This window comes from Saimiri boliviensis, chromosome 14 (assembly GCF_048565385.1).
Source record: "Saimiri boliviensis isolate mSaiBol1 chromosome 14, mSaiBol1.pri, whole genome shotgun sequence".
NCBI classification, from domain to species: domain Eukaryota; kingdom Metazoa; phylum Chordata; class Mammalia; order Primates; family Cebidae; genus Saimiri; species Saimiri boliviensis.
Window position 1 is genome coordinate 3,451,466 of NC_133462.1, and position 16,328 is coordinate 3,467,793.

General features: G+C 53.6%; 2 protein-coding genes across 3 annotated transcripts; one reads left to right on the plus strand and one right to left on the minus strand.

The window, feature by feature from the left end:
* Positions 1-395: 395 nt before the first annotated feature.
* On the plus strand, positions 396-15,256 carry TMEM238 (transmembrane protein 238). Of its 2 annotated transcripts, none has more exons than XM_074385904.1 (2): positions 396-1,277; positions 11,285-15,256. In XM_074385904.1, exon 1 carries the CDS (start codon positions 482-484, stop codon positions 1,268-1,270), a length of 789 nt encoding a protein of 262 aa, XP_074242005.1. In that variant the 5' UTR covers positions 396-481; the 3' UTR covers positions 1,271-1,277; positions 11,285-15,256. The 2 variants fall into 2 exon arrangements, with proteins under 2 accessions (XP_074242005.1, XP_039322727.1); XM_039466793.2 differs by lacking the exon at positions 11,285-15,256 and adding an exon at positions 5,889-6,013.
* Positions 6,915-8,180, minus strand: TMEM190 (transmembrane protein 190). Its single transcript, XM_003944683.4, has 5 exons — positions 8,087-8,180; positions 7,974-8,009; positions 7,459-7,584; positions 7,293-7,377; positions 6,915-7,203 (listed from the first exon to the last, which is right to left on the minus strand). Exons 1-5 carry the CDS (start codon positions 8,142-8,144, stop codon positions 6,993-6,995), a joined length of 516 nt encoding a protein of 171 aa, XP_003944732.3. The 5' UTR covers positions 8,145-8,180; the 3' UTR covers positions 6,915-6,992.
* Positions 15,257-16,328: the final 1,072 nt, after the last annotated feature.

A 16,328-nucleotide genomic window follows, 5' to 3' on the forward strand; every position in this document is an offset into this window, starting at 1 on the left:
CCACCCAAAGGGCAGGAGCCTTGCCTGATATTTCTGTGTGTCCTCGGCCTCACCCACGAGGCATGGCGATGGGGAGGCCTCAGAGACTCCTACTAAACAAAACGACTGAGGGTGCATGTGTCACCTCCCCAGGGCGCCTTAACCTGCGGTTCCGCCTGGGAACTCCGTGGGGCAGGGCCCTCGTCTGGTCCATAGGACTATCCACAGGCAGTCGGGATTTGCCCAGCCTCCTCCACGGCTGCGCTCTGGACCTGATGGGTCCTTCTTTGTGCCCTTGGCTTCATTCGCTGGGCACACAGGAGACCCCAGAAGACATGCGCGGAGTGAACTCCCACCCCGAGTTTCCCCCCTTAGACCGCCCCGACTACTGGTTTTTGCGTCCCAGATATCCTTGAGGTCTAGGGGCCTTGTCTGATACGCACAGGCTCCGGGAGGCGGACACTGAGCAGAAACAACCACTAAAATGCCCTGATTTTTGGCCATGTGTGACCTCCCTAGTGGCACGGGCCCTGAGCCACCCGTGGCTGTGCGCCTGGCTATCCCAGCGCAGGCCTCTGAGCAACAGCCCCTGCCCGGAAACCACGGCCGGGGCAATCCCGGCCGGGTCGGTTCGCGCCCAGCCCAGCTTAGGTGGCCGGGCGGGAACTTGGCACACCTGGCGCCGTCCCCTGACCCCGCCCCGGGCTGGGCCGCACCCCGGAACGCTCTCTCCGGACGCCAGCGGCGGCGGTGCAGGGCCATGGCGGCGGCTCCAGCGGTGTGCGCCTCGCAGGGGCCCCCACCGAGTGCACCGTCCGCGCCGGCAGCCGCGCCCGCACCGGCGACCGGCCTGGGCCGCTGCCGGATGGCGCTGCTGTTGGCCGTGGCGCTGGACGTGGCGGGCATGGCGGCGCTGCTGACCGGCGTGTTCGCGCAGCTGCAGGTGCGCGGCCGCGACTTCGGGGACCTGCTCATCTACTCGGGCGCGCTGCTGGTGTTCCTGAGCCTGCTGGGCTGGATCCTCTGGTACACGGGAAACATCGAGATCTCGCGCCAGGAGCTGGAGCGCGACTACGGCCTGCGGCCCTCGGCGCTCGCCCGCCTGGCGCGCAAGCTCTCCCGCCGCTGGTCGGCGCCCGCCGCCGCCGGCCCGCGCCCCACGCCCGGCTCCCGGAGAGCGCGTCGAGCCACCCGCGCGCCCCCGCCGCCTGCCGCCGGCTCCCGCCGCGTGCGCCTGCAGCTCGCCACGCTCGAGGCCGGGCCCGGGGCGGCGGGCGCGGGCAGCGAGTGAGGCCCAGGTGAGGGGCAGGCGGGCGGGGCGGCGGGGGAGACGCAGGGCCGGAGGGAGGGACGTGGGGGAATGGAGACAGACGGGGAGCGTTGGACAGGTGGAGACTGAGAGCGGCCAAGGGGAGGTAGAGTGCCAGGGCCAGTGGAGACCGGATGGGGAGACTAGCCGAGAACCGCAGACAGCAGGCACAGGTGCGGAAGTGGGGGAGGCTGTGAGACCCTGCCCTGGAGGTGAGGTGGGAAGTGTGGCGGCCGAGTCACAGGCCCCCCACGGGGAGATCCGCACTCGCTCCAGCCGCACCAGGCCCCCCCCCCCTTTTTTTTTTTTTTTTTTTTTGGTTTCGTTCTGGTTTGGTTTTGTTGTTGTCTTTTCGGGTTGTTTTGAGACAGGGTCTCTCACTGTCACCCAGGCTAGAGAGCAGTGGCGTGATTTTGGCTCACCGCAGCCTGGACCTCCTAGGCTCAAGCAATCCTCCCACCTCAGCCTTTCAAGTAGCTGGGACTACAGGCGTGCACCACCTTGCCGGGCTAATTTTTGTATTTTTAGTAGAGACGGGGTTTTCCCATGTTGGCCAGGCTGGTCTCAAACTCCTGAGCTTATGGGATCTCCTCTCCTTGGCCTCCCAAAGTGCTGGGATGACAGGTGTGAGCCATCCAGCCTGGCCCAGTCCCCGTTTAATCCCCTTGATGTAACTGGGTCTCTGAGGTCACTACTATTAACCATCTCCATTCTGCAATGGAGGAAACTGAAGCACAGAAAGGCACCACTTTTTCCCAAAGCCACACAACACGTAGGTGGAGGATCTGGGATTCTCCTGACCTGTAGTCCTAGGAGAGGAGGAGTAAGAAAGACCAACCGAGGCAGAAGAAGTGAAGCCACCACACATTCACTCGCCTTTCCCCTCTACCTTCTATCTCTTTCCTAAACACACCTCTCCAGCTTGCTGCCTCTGCTCAAAGACCTGCTGTGGCTCCCTCTTCACCTTTGGTTAAACTGAAGCACTCACTGGGCTGTGGAGGCCTCACATTTTGTCCCCATTTCTCCTGCCTTTCCACAGTAATGATGTCTCTCAGTCTACAGATAGCCAGTTGGTCCCTGTTCCTGCTCTTCTCTATACCAGGAGTGCCCTTGGCTGTCTCCACTCCACCCAGAAAAATTCTCACGTGTTTAAGATCCAACTCAATTTCTCTGGCTTTCTTTGGATCTTCATATTGTCTGAGTGACTCCTCTTGCTGCGTGTATGGCCATCTGCTGGGTCTGTGTTGGTACTGTCTCTCCCATCTGACGGAGAGTGCCTCGAGGGTAAGACCAGATTCCTGGTGCCCTTGTTCCTAGCATTGCCCAGCAAAAAGGGTGAAATCAGGAAAGGTTGGTGGTTGGGTAGGAAGGTGGAAGGATGGATGGATGAATGGATGGAAGAATGGATGGCTGGATGGGTGGATGGGTGGGTGGATGGGTAGATGAGTGGGTGGGTAGATGGGTAGATGAGTGGGTGAGTAGATGGGTAGATGGGTAGATGGATGGGTGGATGGATGGATGAATTGTTTGATGGATGGATGGGTGAATGGATAGATGGATGTGTGGATGGATGGGTGAATGGGTAGATGGGTGGGTGGATGGGTAGATGGGTGGGTGGATGGGTAGATGGATGGGTGGATGGATGGATGAATTGTTTGATGGATGGATGAGTGAATGGACAGATGGGTGGGTAGATGGGTAGGTGGATGGGTAGATGAATGGGTGGGTGGATGGGTAGATGGGTGGGTGGGTGGATGGGTAGATGGATGGTGGATGGGTAGATGGATGGGTGGATGGATGAATTGTAGGATGGATGGATGGGTGGGTAGATGGGTAGGTGGATGGGTAGATGAATGGGTGGGTGAATGGGTAGATGGGTGGGGGGGTGGATGGGTAGATGGATGGGTGGATGGATGGATGAATTGTTTGATGGATGGATGGGTGAATGGACAGATGGGTGGGTAGATGGGTAGGTGGATGGGTAGATGAGTGGGTGGGTGTGTGGGTGGATGGGTAGATGGATGGGTGGATGGATGAATTGTTTGATGGATGGGTGGGTGAATGGACAGATGAATGGGTGAATGGGCAGATGGGTGGGGGGTGGATGGGTAGATGGATGGGTGGATGGATGGATGAGTTGTTTGATGGATAGATGGATGAATGGACAGATGGGTAGGGGGTGGATGGGTGAATTAATGGGTTGGTTGACACAGAGATGTGGTTGAATTGATGGATGGATGGGTTGTTTTGTGGGTAGATGTGGGTAGGTGGTGGATTGGTGGATGAACCATGAATGGATATGGCTGGGGAGGGAACCTTGCCTGATATTTCTCTGTATCTTTGGCCTCACCATGCAGCATGGTACTGGGGAGGCCTCAGAGACTCCTAGTGAACAAAAGGAATGAGGGTGCCGGTGTCACTGCCCTGCGGCACCTTACCTTGCGGTTACACCTGGGAACTCCTTGGGGCAGGGGCCTTGGCTGGTCCATAGGACTATCCATAGACAGTCGGGGTTTGCCCAGCCTCTGTGCATGCTCTGGATAGGTAGATGGGTGAATGGGAGGTTGGATGGATCGTTGGGGCTGATTGATGGATACACAGATGAGTGGATGAATGCATTTATTGGAATATGGATGGATGGGTGACTGAATCCATCTCTCAAATAGGGGTTTTGTAAAAGAATTAAACCTTCCTGGCCAGGCGCGGTGGCTCAAGCCTGTAATCCCAGCACTTTGGGAGGCCGAGGTGGGTGGATCACGAGGTCAAGAGATCGAGACCATCCTGGTCAACATGGTGAAACCCCGTCTCTACTAATGGTGCAAAAAATTAGCTGAGCATGGTGGCGCGTGCCTGTAATCCTAGCTACTCCAGAGGCTGAGGCAGGAGAATTGCCTGAACCCAGGAGGTGGAGGTTGCGGTGAGCCGAGATCGCGCCATTGCACTCCAGCCTGGGTAATAAGAGCGAAACTCTGTCTCAAAAAAAAAAAAAAAAACCTTCCTATCCAAGGACATTCTATGTAGGTAAAGAATTAACTTTTCTCCTATGCATCCAGAATGTTACCACTTATATATTATTTTTATTGAGATGTGAGGAAATAGTCGCCCCAATCATACTCCATGTGCTGTGGTTCAGTTCAGGGGGTGGGGTAAAAGAGCATGAACAACCGCTTGCTCGGGTGAAGCGTGAGCTGGCATGGAGCTTGGCATGGAATGCAACATAAGCACCTGCAGTTACTCTCTCCTTTGAAAATCCTGGCTGAGCACGGTGGCTCACGCTCATAATCCCAGCACTTTGAGAGATCGAGGTGGGAGAATTGCTTGAACCTGGGAGGCGGAGGTTGCAATAAGCCAAGATCACACCATTGGGCGACGGAACGAGACCCATCTCAAAAAAAAAAAGGAAAATCCTTTATGAGGCCAGGCACAGTGGTAATCCCAGCACTTTGGGAGGCTGAGGCAGGTGGATAACCTGAGGTCAGGAATTTGAGACCAATCTGGCAAACATGGCAAAATCCCATCTCTACTAAAAATACAAAATTTAACTGCGCATGGTGGCAGACACTTATAATCCCAGTTACTCTGGAGGCTGAGGCAGGAGAATCACTTGGACCTGGGAGACGGAAGTTGCAGTGAACCAAGATCACACCACTGCACTCCAGCTTGGGCAACAGAGTGAGACTCCATCTCAAAAAAATAAAAAGAAAATCCTTTACGTAGGTTAAACGTCTAACAGCTGCACAGGCCTCCACTCTTGGAGGTTCCACCAAAGACTCAGACCACACTGACTTGAACGCAGGCCCCACTTACAGGGACAATGAGCTTGTTCAAACCCAGGACTCCCCCTTATTGGGGAAAGTGAGCAGTCTCTGGCATGTGAAGGACAGAGAACCTGCATTTTAGCAGAGGGACACACGGATTCTAGCTCTGGTAGCCCCCACAGCCTCCGAGAACACCATGAGTAGCAGAGCAGAGCCATCCCCATCGCTCTGTCGTCCGGGCTGGAGTGCAGTGGTGCAATCATGGCTCACTGCAGCCTCCATCTCCTGGACTCAAGCCATCCTCCCACCTCAGCCTGCCAAGAAGCTGGGGCTACAGGTACCAGAGACGGGGTCTCCCTATGTCACCCAGGCTGGTGTCAAACTCCTGGGCTCAGGTGATCCTCCTGCTTGCAGCCAAAGTGCTATAGTGAAGGTCCGAAATGAGGGCCACGATGCCCGGCCTCCCTCTGTCTTCTCTGCGTCTGCCTGTCTCCCTCTCTCCCTCTGAGTCTCTGTCTCCCAGGTCTCTTTCTTTGTCTCTGTGCCTCTGTCTTTTCCCTTCTGCGTCTCTGTGTCTCCCCCTCTTCTGCGTCTCCCCCTCTCTCCTTCTGCGTCTCCCCCTCTGCCTGTCCCTGGCTCACATTCCCATGGATTCCAGTGGGTAAAAGGCACACACTTATGCACGAACTCAGCAAATAAGGGCATGCAGGGATGAAGGAGCAAGTGTGTGAGGGGCAAGGGCGGGTGGAAGGGGCTCCCTGCCTCTGCCCACCAGGTGCACCCGGAACACAGGGACAGGAGGGGTTCCTGAGCAGTCACTCACTCCACCCTCCCTCCCACAGCAACCCCTCGGCCCCAGCTGTCAGGACCAGAATGAGATGTGCAGCTGCCCCTACATCGGCGGCCAGCAGGATGCCCCCTGCCCCCCTCCCTCCTCACCTGGATAAAAAACAGATTCGCCTCAGCACTGCCTGTCTGTCTCGGAGAGGGACCTGCTGGGGTGGGAACGGAGACGAGGTGGCCTGCTTCCTTCTAGGGCCCAGGTGGGCCTGGCCACACCCGAGGTGAGGCTGCCCCTGCCCTGGGGAGCCCGGGAGCCCTGGGGATATAGGCGTCCAGGCTTATGCTGCCCCTTCTCAGAGCGGACCAGGGAGGGGGTGGGGGGAAGGCTCTCAGCCCAGACCCCTCTATTCTACCCAGACCTCCCTGGGTGAGTTTGGATTCTCTGAGAAGCAGACACAGAGGCAAATTGGATTTGTGAGATGTTTATTGGGGAAACACTTTTGAAGGATAACTTGGTGCAGGGAGATGGAGGGATGGAGAGGGTGAGTCCTGGACCCCAGCGCCCTCCAGGAAAATTGCCCTGGCCACTAGGAGCTGGGAGCTTGCTTTGTCATCCATGGAGGAGGCCCCTGCCCTTCAAGAAGGCACCTTGTATCCGGAACCCCCACCCCTTGCCTCGCCAAGCTCAGTTACTGGTGGAGAGCCACCCATGGTCACCTAGGTGCATCCAGGGTGGGGGCAGGGACACTTCATGTGGCAGGAGACTGAGGGGGATGTTTCCCCAGCTGTGCCATGCCCCTCCCCGCCAGTCCAGGCACTGCTTAGCCCCCGCCACCCCCACATGCCCCTAGTCACCGCATTTCAGACCCTCCTTCCAGCCCTCACACACCTCTGCCCCGCCAGTCCAGGGCCCCTGTGAGCCCAGCTCTCCTTCAGCTCAGATCCCCTACTTACGTCCCAGACCTCTCTCATTCCAGGGTCCCTCAGCTTACACCCCCATGGCCACAGCCTGGGCCCCCGGAGCTCCCATCCCCAAGACCCCGGCAGCCCCCACCTGTACCCCCACTTCTGTGTACACGGTGCCTCTGCTCCCCACAGCTTTCAGAGAAGAGACCATGCGTCCACACACCATATCTGTATTGAGCGCTCCCCTGGGGACACCCCTAATCTTCGTCTTCCACGCCCTCCGTCTCCTCGCCTTCTTCTGTCCCTTCCCCCTCGGTGCCCCCCTCCGTGTCCTTGCCCGATTTGGCCGTGGAGATGGATGTCTTCTTGCTCCCTCGTTCCTTGGAGAGCAGCGAGACCCTCCGGGACAGGTCGCAATTACTCGCCAGGAAGCTGGGAGTGTGCAGCAGGTCCCGGCGCCTGGCCCACCTGCAGAGAGCGAACCGCTCAGCCCCGGCAGGGTGCCCCCCCGGGCTCCCTGGGGATGCAGGCACCGACCCCAGCCCAGGCCCACTCACCAGAACAAGCAGATACCGCAGCTCAAGAAGAGGAGGCCGCCGCACGTCCAGCCCAGCGCCCACATGTGCTTCCTCCGCATGTTTTCTGGACAAGGGAGGCAGGGTTAAGACCCGGGGCTCCTGCGCCAGACCCACCCCCCAGGGAGCTGGGACCCGGGGCCCTCACCATCTGGACGCTGGTGGTAGCAGACCCCATCACGATAGCAGCACCGTAGGCGCAGGCAGAGGTTGGGGCTGTCGATGGCCGCCTGGCCCCCACAGCTCTCCCGATCCCACACGTCACCCTCACAGCCTGGAGACCAACCACCAGTGGCTGGCTTCTTCACAGCGCCCCGCCTCAAAGGCCTCAGACACAGGATGCCAAGGCCACGCTCCCAGGCTGCCTTCCTGGTGCTTACTCTGCGGGACTCAGGGGTCCAGGCCCAGCCCCTCCTCCCTCAGACCAAGGGGTCTAGGCCCCCAGCCCCTCCTCCCTCAGACCCACGGGTCCAGGCCCCAGCCCCTCCTCCCTCAGACCCAGGAGTCCAGACCCCAGCCCCTCCTCCCTCAGACCCAGGAGTCCAGGCCCCAGCCCCTCCTCCCTCAGACCCAGGAGTCCAGACTCCAGCCCCTCCTCCCTCAGACCCAGGGGTCCGATCTGGGCTCTCCTCCCTCAGACCCAGGATTTCATCCGCTGCTCACTCCATGGATAGAAGAATCCCTGGATTCCATTCCCATCTGCGAGAGAAAGGGCAGTGTTGGGCTGTGTGGGGCCAGGCGCCCTCCTCAGAGCCCTCCTCTGCTCCTGGCCTCACCTGCGGAGCCCTGAAGTAGCAGGAGCAGACCCAGTGCGGGGATCCCAGAGCCCAACATGTCGCCTCCCCAGACCTCCGGGCCGCTGTGGGGAGAGGCCTCACAGGACCACGCCCTAGCAACCGGCCAGGCCCCACCCCCCAGCCCCCCAGCCCCAGGATTCTGAGTTCTGTTGCTAGGGAGTCCCCGAAGCAATGGGGATGGGGGGGTGGGGGCTTCACACCAGCCTGGCCATGCCTGGTCCATGGCGTTGATTCTTTAGGGACTTGGTGGAAGAGGGGGGCATCTCAGGTTTAGAAGAGCCTCTTGGCAGGCCGGGAGCAGTGGCTCACGCCTGTAATCCCAACACTTTGGGAGGCTGAGGTGAGGGGATCACTTGAGGTCAGGAGTTCAAGACCAGCCTGGCCAACATGGTGAAATCCTGTCTACTAAAAATACAAAAATGAGCTGAGCGTGGTGGCGGGCACCTGCAGTCACAGCTACTCAGGAGGCTGAGGCATGATAATCACTTGAACCGGGCAGGCAGAGGTTGCAGTGAGCAGAGATTTTGCCACTGTACGCCAGCTTGGGCGACAGAGCGAGACTCCATCTCAAAAAAAAGAAAAAAACAACAACAAAAAGCCTCCTTGGCAACTTTTGGCAGGAAAGAGATGTCTGGAAGGGCTTGGGGGTCTGCGGCCATATCTCCCACGGTGCCCTGAGGGGTGCGGAACTGGGAGAACTTGCTAGGGATTCCTTTCCTTAGGAAACTGATGCCTGAGAAGGTGGATTCAGGTGGCCCAAAGGCCCAGGAGACTCTGTAGCTAGGGAGTCTCTGGCCTTAGCAACCAGGGGAAGGAGACAGAGACCCATCACTGAGCCCCATTGTTGGGGAGGGTCCCCCGGGCAACAAGGAGACTGGGAAGAGGTGAGACAATGGAGGCCGGAGCCTGAGTCAGGGTCTCCAGGTCCAGGGGTCCTGAGAGAGGCTTTTCATCTCAGGCACGCCAGGCCTGCTGTCTAGGGAACGTTTCTCAGGGAAGGGGATAGGCAGGGTGCAGTGGCTCACACCTGTAATCACAGCACTTTGGGAGGCCGAGGCAGGCGGATCCCCTGAGGTCAGGAGTTCAAGACCATCCTGGCCAACATGGTGAAACTCCCTTCTCTACTAAAACTACAAAATTTAGCCTGGTATGGTGGTTACTTGCCCGTAATCCCAGCTACTCGGGAGACGAAGGCAGGAGAATCGCTTGAACTCAGGAGGCGGAGGTTGCAGAGAGCCAAGATCATGCCACTGCACTCCAGCCTGGGTGAAGGAGAGAGACTGTGTCCAAAAAAGAAAAAAAAAAACAGGGAAGGGGACAGGCCACATGGGCCCCTGCTGAGATTTGAGGGCCTGGTGGGCGGGAGCTGCTCGGAGGCTGTGACAGTGGCCCCTGGGCAGGGAGCCCCCATTTCCCTCCTGGATCTCAGTTTCCCTCCTGTGAACAGAGGTTAGAGGGTGAAGGGGGGGAGTCCGCAAAGTGGAGATCCTGAAACTTCCCCATGATTTCCCCCAAGGTGACTGGGAGGTGGCTGGGAGGAAACTTGGCTTTCAAGAAGAGGAAGCGGGACTGGGGGGCCAGGTTGGGACCGTAATCCCTAGTGCACACCAGCTCATCCATCAGCTTCACAGCACAGTGACCAGGGAGTCTCCACTCGCCTGGGACTGTCTCTGAGCTAGAACTCCTGGGTCTGAGGGAAAAGGGGGTTGGAAACCCAGACACCTGCACTAGAGGTAGAAGGGGCTAGGACTGGACTCCTGGGTCTGAGGGAGGAGGGGCTGGGGTCTGAACTGCTGGGTCTGAGGGAGGAGGGGCTGGGACTGGACTGCTGGGTCTGAGGGAGGAGGGGCTGGGGTCTGAACTGCTGGGTCTGAGGGAGGAGAGCTGGCGTCCGGAATCTGGTCTGAGGGAGGAGGGGCTGGGACTGGGCTCCTGGGTCTGAGGGAGGAGGGGCTGGGGGTCTATGTGGGGAACACTCCCGTGTGAGACCCCTAAAAGGCGTGAGTCTCACTAGACGGTGAGTTTGATCCCAAACACAGTTTCCTACTGGAGGCAGTCGAGCTATCCGGAAATATAGGAACTGAAAGATGAATGATCAGTTTCTAATATCAACCACAATATCGTTTGGGCCTAAAACTATGCGTTGCTGCTAGACCGAGTAACCCCCTACCAGCAACCAGTTCCTGCTTTTAACCTTTTTATGACTTTAACAATAAGTTTTAACCTTTACTTACCTAACTGCCTTGTACCCTAGATAATGGTTTAACTGTCAATATTTGCAAAGCAAAATGCCACCATAAGGGATGGCTTTGATTCCTGACTCAGAGATTCCTGAATGGGGAAGTTGAGTTAAGTTGAGTCAGGAGTTAAGTTGAGACAAAGGAGAATCTGATTAAAAGATATCCTGGGCCGGGCGCGGTGGCTCAAGCCTGTAATCCCAGCATTTTGGGAGGCCGAGGCGGGTGGATCACGAGGTCGAGAGATCGAGAGATCGAGACCATCCTGGTCAACATGGTGAAACCCCATCTCTACTAAAAACACAAAAAAGTAGCTGGGCATGGTGGCGCGTGCCTGTAATCCCAGCTACTCGGGAGGCTGAGGTAGGAGAATTGCTTGAACCCAGGAGGCGGAGGTTGCGGTGAGCCGAGATTGCGCCATTGCACTCCAGCCTGGGTAACAAGAGCGAAACTCCGTCTCAAAAAAAAAAAAAAAAAAGATATTCTGATGAGCAAAACCAAAAAACCTTTTCACATCTCAGTTCTAAAACAAGGTCAAACCAGAGATACCTGCAGCCAGGAGGAATGATGTTTGGATATAAACAAGCCTTGTGAACAATGTTTGGATATAAACAAGCCTTGTGAACAATGTTTGGATATAAACAAGTCTCATGAATAATGTTTGGATATAAACAAGCTTTGTGAATAATGTTTGGATGCAAACAAACTTTGTGATTGTAGAAAATTTTGTTACTTTTTACAACCATTGATCGCATATCTGACTTCTCTATTGTATAGGCCACGTGAGGCATACATTTACATTCCTCTTACTATGACGTAAACCAAAGCCAAGAAAATGTATTTATTCCTGGCCTTTGAAAAATAAAATTTGCTGTTTAGGCACAGCCTATCAGCCCTCCAGACGCCTCGCTTTTTCTCTCTGTCTTTATTAATTTTCCAGGCGCACTCCCTCTTCCAGGTATTGGGACCCTCTTGCAGGTCGAGAGACCCCCGGGCAGACGTGCCTACCCGTCCCGGACGGTCCACGACATCTGGCGACCACAACACGGGGCCTGGACATGAGGGATTACAGTGACGCACATCAGTTAAGTAGTGAGGCTGCAGCAGTAAGTTTTTGAGTTGTTTTCTTAATCGTGTATATACAAGTGTTGATTTTCAAGTTTTCAGTCTGGAGTAAAACATGGGGCATTTAGAGTCTAAGGAATGTAATATGTTTGTACAGCTTTTACAGTCCATGATTAAGTTGCATGGTTATGATATTAAGATAAAAACTGTTGAAGAATTTGTGCACATTGTTAGGGAAATGTGTCCATGGATCCCTGAAGGTGGCTTTCTCGATGAAGCCACATGGAACGTCATAGGAGAGAAAATCCATCAATTTTGTTTTCTCAATAAGCCTTTGCCTCAATGTGAAGTTTTGCTTTCTGTTTGGCCTAAGCTACGAGAATGTGTTTGTCCTTCTGTTTCTCTCTTAGAAAATTTGACCACAGAAGCTTTGCCTCCGCATGATTGGGGCGGGGGTACTCGCAGCAGGGCCAAAGGCCCAGAAACTGCTAGCTCAGTTTTAAACTGACATTTTTCTTCCTTTCTCTGCCGACTGCAAGCCCCACCCGCTCAGCTCTCAGGCAAGCTACACCACCTCAGGTGGCCAAATTTGCATCCAAAATACAATTTAAGGAAAGCTTTCTAACTTTTTGTAAAGCAAGTGACTTGTTAGCTCATTAAAGTGTGAGGCCTGCAACTGCAAGGTTGTTGGTTCAAGTCCTCAGTAAATCTAGTCTTTTAGAAAAATTAAAGTTATTGTTTGGGCACCTCGTGGAATATTTACTCTAACTCCTGATAAGCCTATAGCGCAGCTTCTTGTCATACCTGTGAATACCTCTATAGGCAAACCCCTTTCCACTGAGACTCGAGGTTGCTCCGCTTTTGGATCCTCAAATCACGCTTATTGGGTGCAGTCTATTACTGACTCGCCCTGAATTGACTATATGGATTGCTAGCAAGCCTTTTAAGGGTCTGCTAGATGCTAGAGTTGATATTTTTGTTATTTCATCTAATCAATGGCCTTTACAGTGGCCTTCCTCCCCTTCTATGACTTCTTTACAAGGAATTGGAATGAGTAATAATCCTGAACAATCTACTAATTTATTAAAGTGGACTGATGCTGAGGGACATGAGGGATATTTTCGTCCTTATATCCTTCCAGGACTCCTGTTTAATTTGTGGGGTCGAGATGTTTTAGAAGCGATGGAAGCAAAACTTACTACTGGAAATTTTGCTTGGCAGATTATGAAAAGACAAGGAAAAGGCTTAGGTAAAAATTTACAGGGAGTACCGGAGCCTATTTCTCCTTCTCCAAAATATGACAAACGAGGTTTAGGGTATTTTTCCTAAGGGCCACTGATTCTCCCGATGCCCATGCTGATCCTATTTGCTGGAAGTCTGATTCCCCAGGTTGGGTAGAGCAATGGTCCTTGTCTCAAAATAAAAAAAGGATTTCTGCCACTCAAGAGTTGGTTCAGGAACAGCTTGATGCGGGTCATATTCGGCCTACCAACAGTCCTTGGAATTCTCCTATTTTTGTCATTAAAAAGCGTTCTGGTAAATGGAGACTATTACAGGACTTAAGGAAAGTTAATGAAACCATGGAAATTATGGGGCCGCTACAAGCAGGCTTGCCCTCTCCTGTTGTGGTGCCGCAGGAGTGGCATCTTATAGTTATTGATTTAAAAGCCTGCTTTTTCACCATCCCTCTGGCTCCGGCTGATTGCAAACGTTTTGCCTTTAGCATTCCATCTACCAATTTTGAGAGGCCTTATGATAGATATGAATGGGTTGTTCTCCCACAGGGAATGGCAAATAGTCCTACTTTATGTCAATCCTATGTTGCCAAGGCCATTTACCCACTGCGTCAGGACTTTCCTGATGCTCTGCTATTGCATTATATGGATGATTTGTTGCTGGCTGCCCCTTCGCAGTCTTTTTTTTTTTTTTTTTTGAGACGGAGTTTCGCTCTTGTTACCCAGGCTGGAGTGCAATGGCGCGATCTCGGCTCACCGCAACCTCCGCCTCCTGGGTTCAGGCAATTCTCCTGCCCCAGCCTCCCGAGTAGCTGGGATTACAGGCACTCACCACCATGCCGAGCTAATTTTTTGTAGAGACGGGGTTTCACCTTGTTGACCAGGATGGTCTCGATCTCTTGACCTCATGATCCACCCGCCTCGGCCTCCCAAAGTGCTAGGATTACAGGCTTGAGCCACCGCGCCCGGCCCGCAGTCTCTTTTATTTCAGGCATATGAACTCCTAAAATACTGTCTTAATAGAGCTAATCTTATCATTGCTCCAGACAGGGTTCAAACTGTTACTCCTTACCATCATCTTGGAAGACTCATTGAGTCTAACCAGGTCTCCTTTAAAACTCCACTTTTGTCCACAGGTAATCTTAAGACTTTACATGATTTCCAAAAGTTTTTGGGTGATATTAACTGAATTCGCCCTAGTTTAAAACTTACCACGGGTCAACTTAAGCCCCTCTTTGATATGTTAAAGGGTCCTTCCAAACCAACCTCTCGTAGATCGTTATGGGATCCTGCTAAACAGGCTCTGCAACTTGTGCATGATGCCCTCCGTCAACAAAAATTGATCAGAATGAAAGACAATATGCCATGGTGTTACTGCATTCTTCGCACTGCTTACACCCCTACTGGAGTTTTTTGGCAACAAGGGATTTTGGAATGGATCCATCTTCCAGCCAGTCGTGGTAAAATCCTTTCCCCTTACTTTGACCTGGTGGCTACGTTGGTTGCCAAGGGCAGGCAACGTGCCTTAATTCTGTTTGGCACTGAACCTTTGAAAATTGTTGTCCCATATACTAATGCCCAACAGCAGTGGCTGTGGCAGTTTTCTGACTCTTGGACAAATTTTGTGTCATTATCCTGCTGATAAACTACTACAATTTTATTCTCTCTTATCTTTCCACAAACCTGCGTTAAATCGCCCTTGCCTTCTGCTTCTTTAGCCTTTACTGATGGTTCCTCTTCTGGGATTGCAGCTGGAACGGTCAACAAACAGCCATGTTCCTTCCAGACAAATGAACATTCGGCACAGCGTGTGGAGTTACTGGCAGTCCAGTATGTTTTAGAAAATTGGGATACGCCCTTAAATATCTATTCTGACAGTCAGTATGTGGTTAATTTGATAACAAAATTTAGAAACTGCTCCTCTTTCCTTTTCAGACTCCTCTCCAATAATTCATCTCCTTCTTCCCTTGCAGCAAGCGGTGCAAAAACGTTTTCATCCTTTCTTTATAGGACATATCAGGGCTCACTCTACCCTGCCTGGCCCCCTGACTGAGGGTAATTCGTTTGCTGACCAACTTACTCAACATGTTTTCCCTGTTTTATCTTCTATCCAACAGGCCGAGGCTTCTCATGCGCTGCATCACCAAAGTGCGCACATCCTTCGTTTGCAATTTAAGATAACCAGAGAGCAGGCTCGACAAATTGTTAAAACCTGTACGTCTTGTTTGCCTCACCTGCCTGTTACCCAACATTACGGGGTTAATCCTCGAGGCTTGCAGGCAGGCCATATTTATCAAATGGATGTCACTCATTTTGCACCCTTTGGTAAATTACAATATGTACATGTTACCATTGACACCTATTCTCATTTTGTTGTGGCCTCTGCTCATACAGGTGAAGCTGTGAAGGATGTTATTTCTCACTGTTTACAAGTTTTCTCTATTATAGGACCCCCCAAGATTTTAAAGACTGATAACGGTCCTGCCTATACCAGCAAAGGTTTTGCTAACTTTTGTTCTCAGTTTCAGATTTGTCATCGCACTGGCATTCCCTTTAATCCTCAGGGTCAGGGCGTTGTGGAACGCTCCCACGCTGTCCTCAAAACTTTACTACATAAACTCAAACAGGGCAGTACCCTTCACTTTATTCATAAGACGCCGCACAACTGGTTGCGTCATGCCTTATATGTCCTAAATTTCTTAACTTTGGATGCCAATGGCTTCTCCGCCGCCGACCGTTTCTGGCACCCTCAGGATAAGGCTACGGCTGAGGTCTTGTGGAAAGATCCTTTAGCCAACCAATGGCATGGACCAGATCCAGTCCTCATCTGGGGACGAGGACATGTTTGTGTTTTTCCCAGGTCTGCTGCCTCGCCAATTTGGGTGCCTGAACGTCTCGTCAAGCATGGACCAGTTCCACGGCAGAGCAAACGCCCTGATTCCTCGATTTCGTCGCCTGACACTGACACCGCCACCCCACCGGAGACGCCGCCGCCTGTGACGGACACAACGAATCTGCACACCGCTCCACGGCAATGCCCTGCCGACCTGGTCTCAACGTCGCCGTCTGACTGCCGAAGCGACCCAGCTCGTTCTTGAACAAGGACACTCCCGTTCCCCTGCAGTCATGTTTATTGCCATGATGGCCATATTGTCCTGCCAGGTTTCCCCCTCCCAAGCTCACTCTGCTGATTCTTCTCAAATCCTTTGGGCTTATGTCCCAGACCCTCCTATCCTCTGTCCTGTTACCTGGACTGACCCTGCTTTTCCTGTTTATTTGAATGATACTTCTCTTTTTGGCTTCCCTTCCTCCACTCATATTACCCCTCAAACTGCCGATTACTCCTGTTTTGCCCAAGCTGCTTCTCCCCCATGTGTTTTTATGCGTCGAAAATATGGGACCAACTTGCTCTCGGTATTCTCATTCCCCTCTTACCTATTCTCCCCTCTACCAATGGTCCCTTTTGCTTTGAATTAGGAATGAAGCATCTCACCACATTCGAAGGCCCTTCTGCCCTCCTTAAGGGCGAAACCTCTTTCTATGCTAGGGACTGGCTTCTCACCTATCTTGGTATCAAAGAGTCATGGAATTCTTCCTCTCCTGATTTCCCATCTGTTCCCCGCTCTCGCTGCCATGTTGTTAACTCCTCTTTTGACCCCTCTCCCCCTGGAAACTCTGCTACCC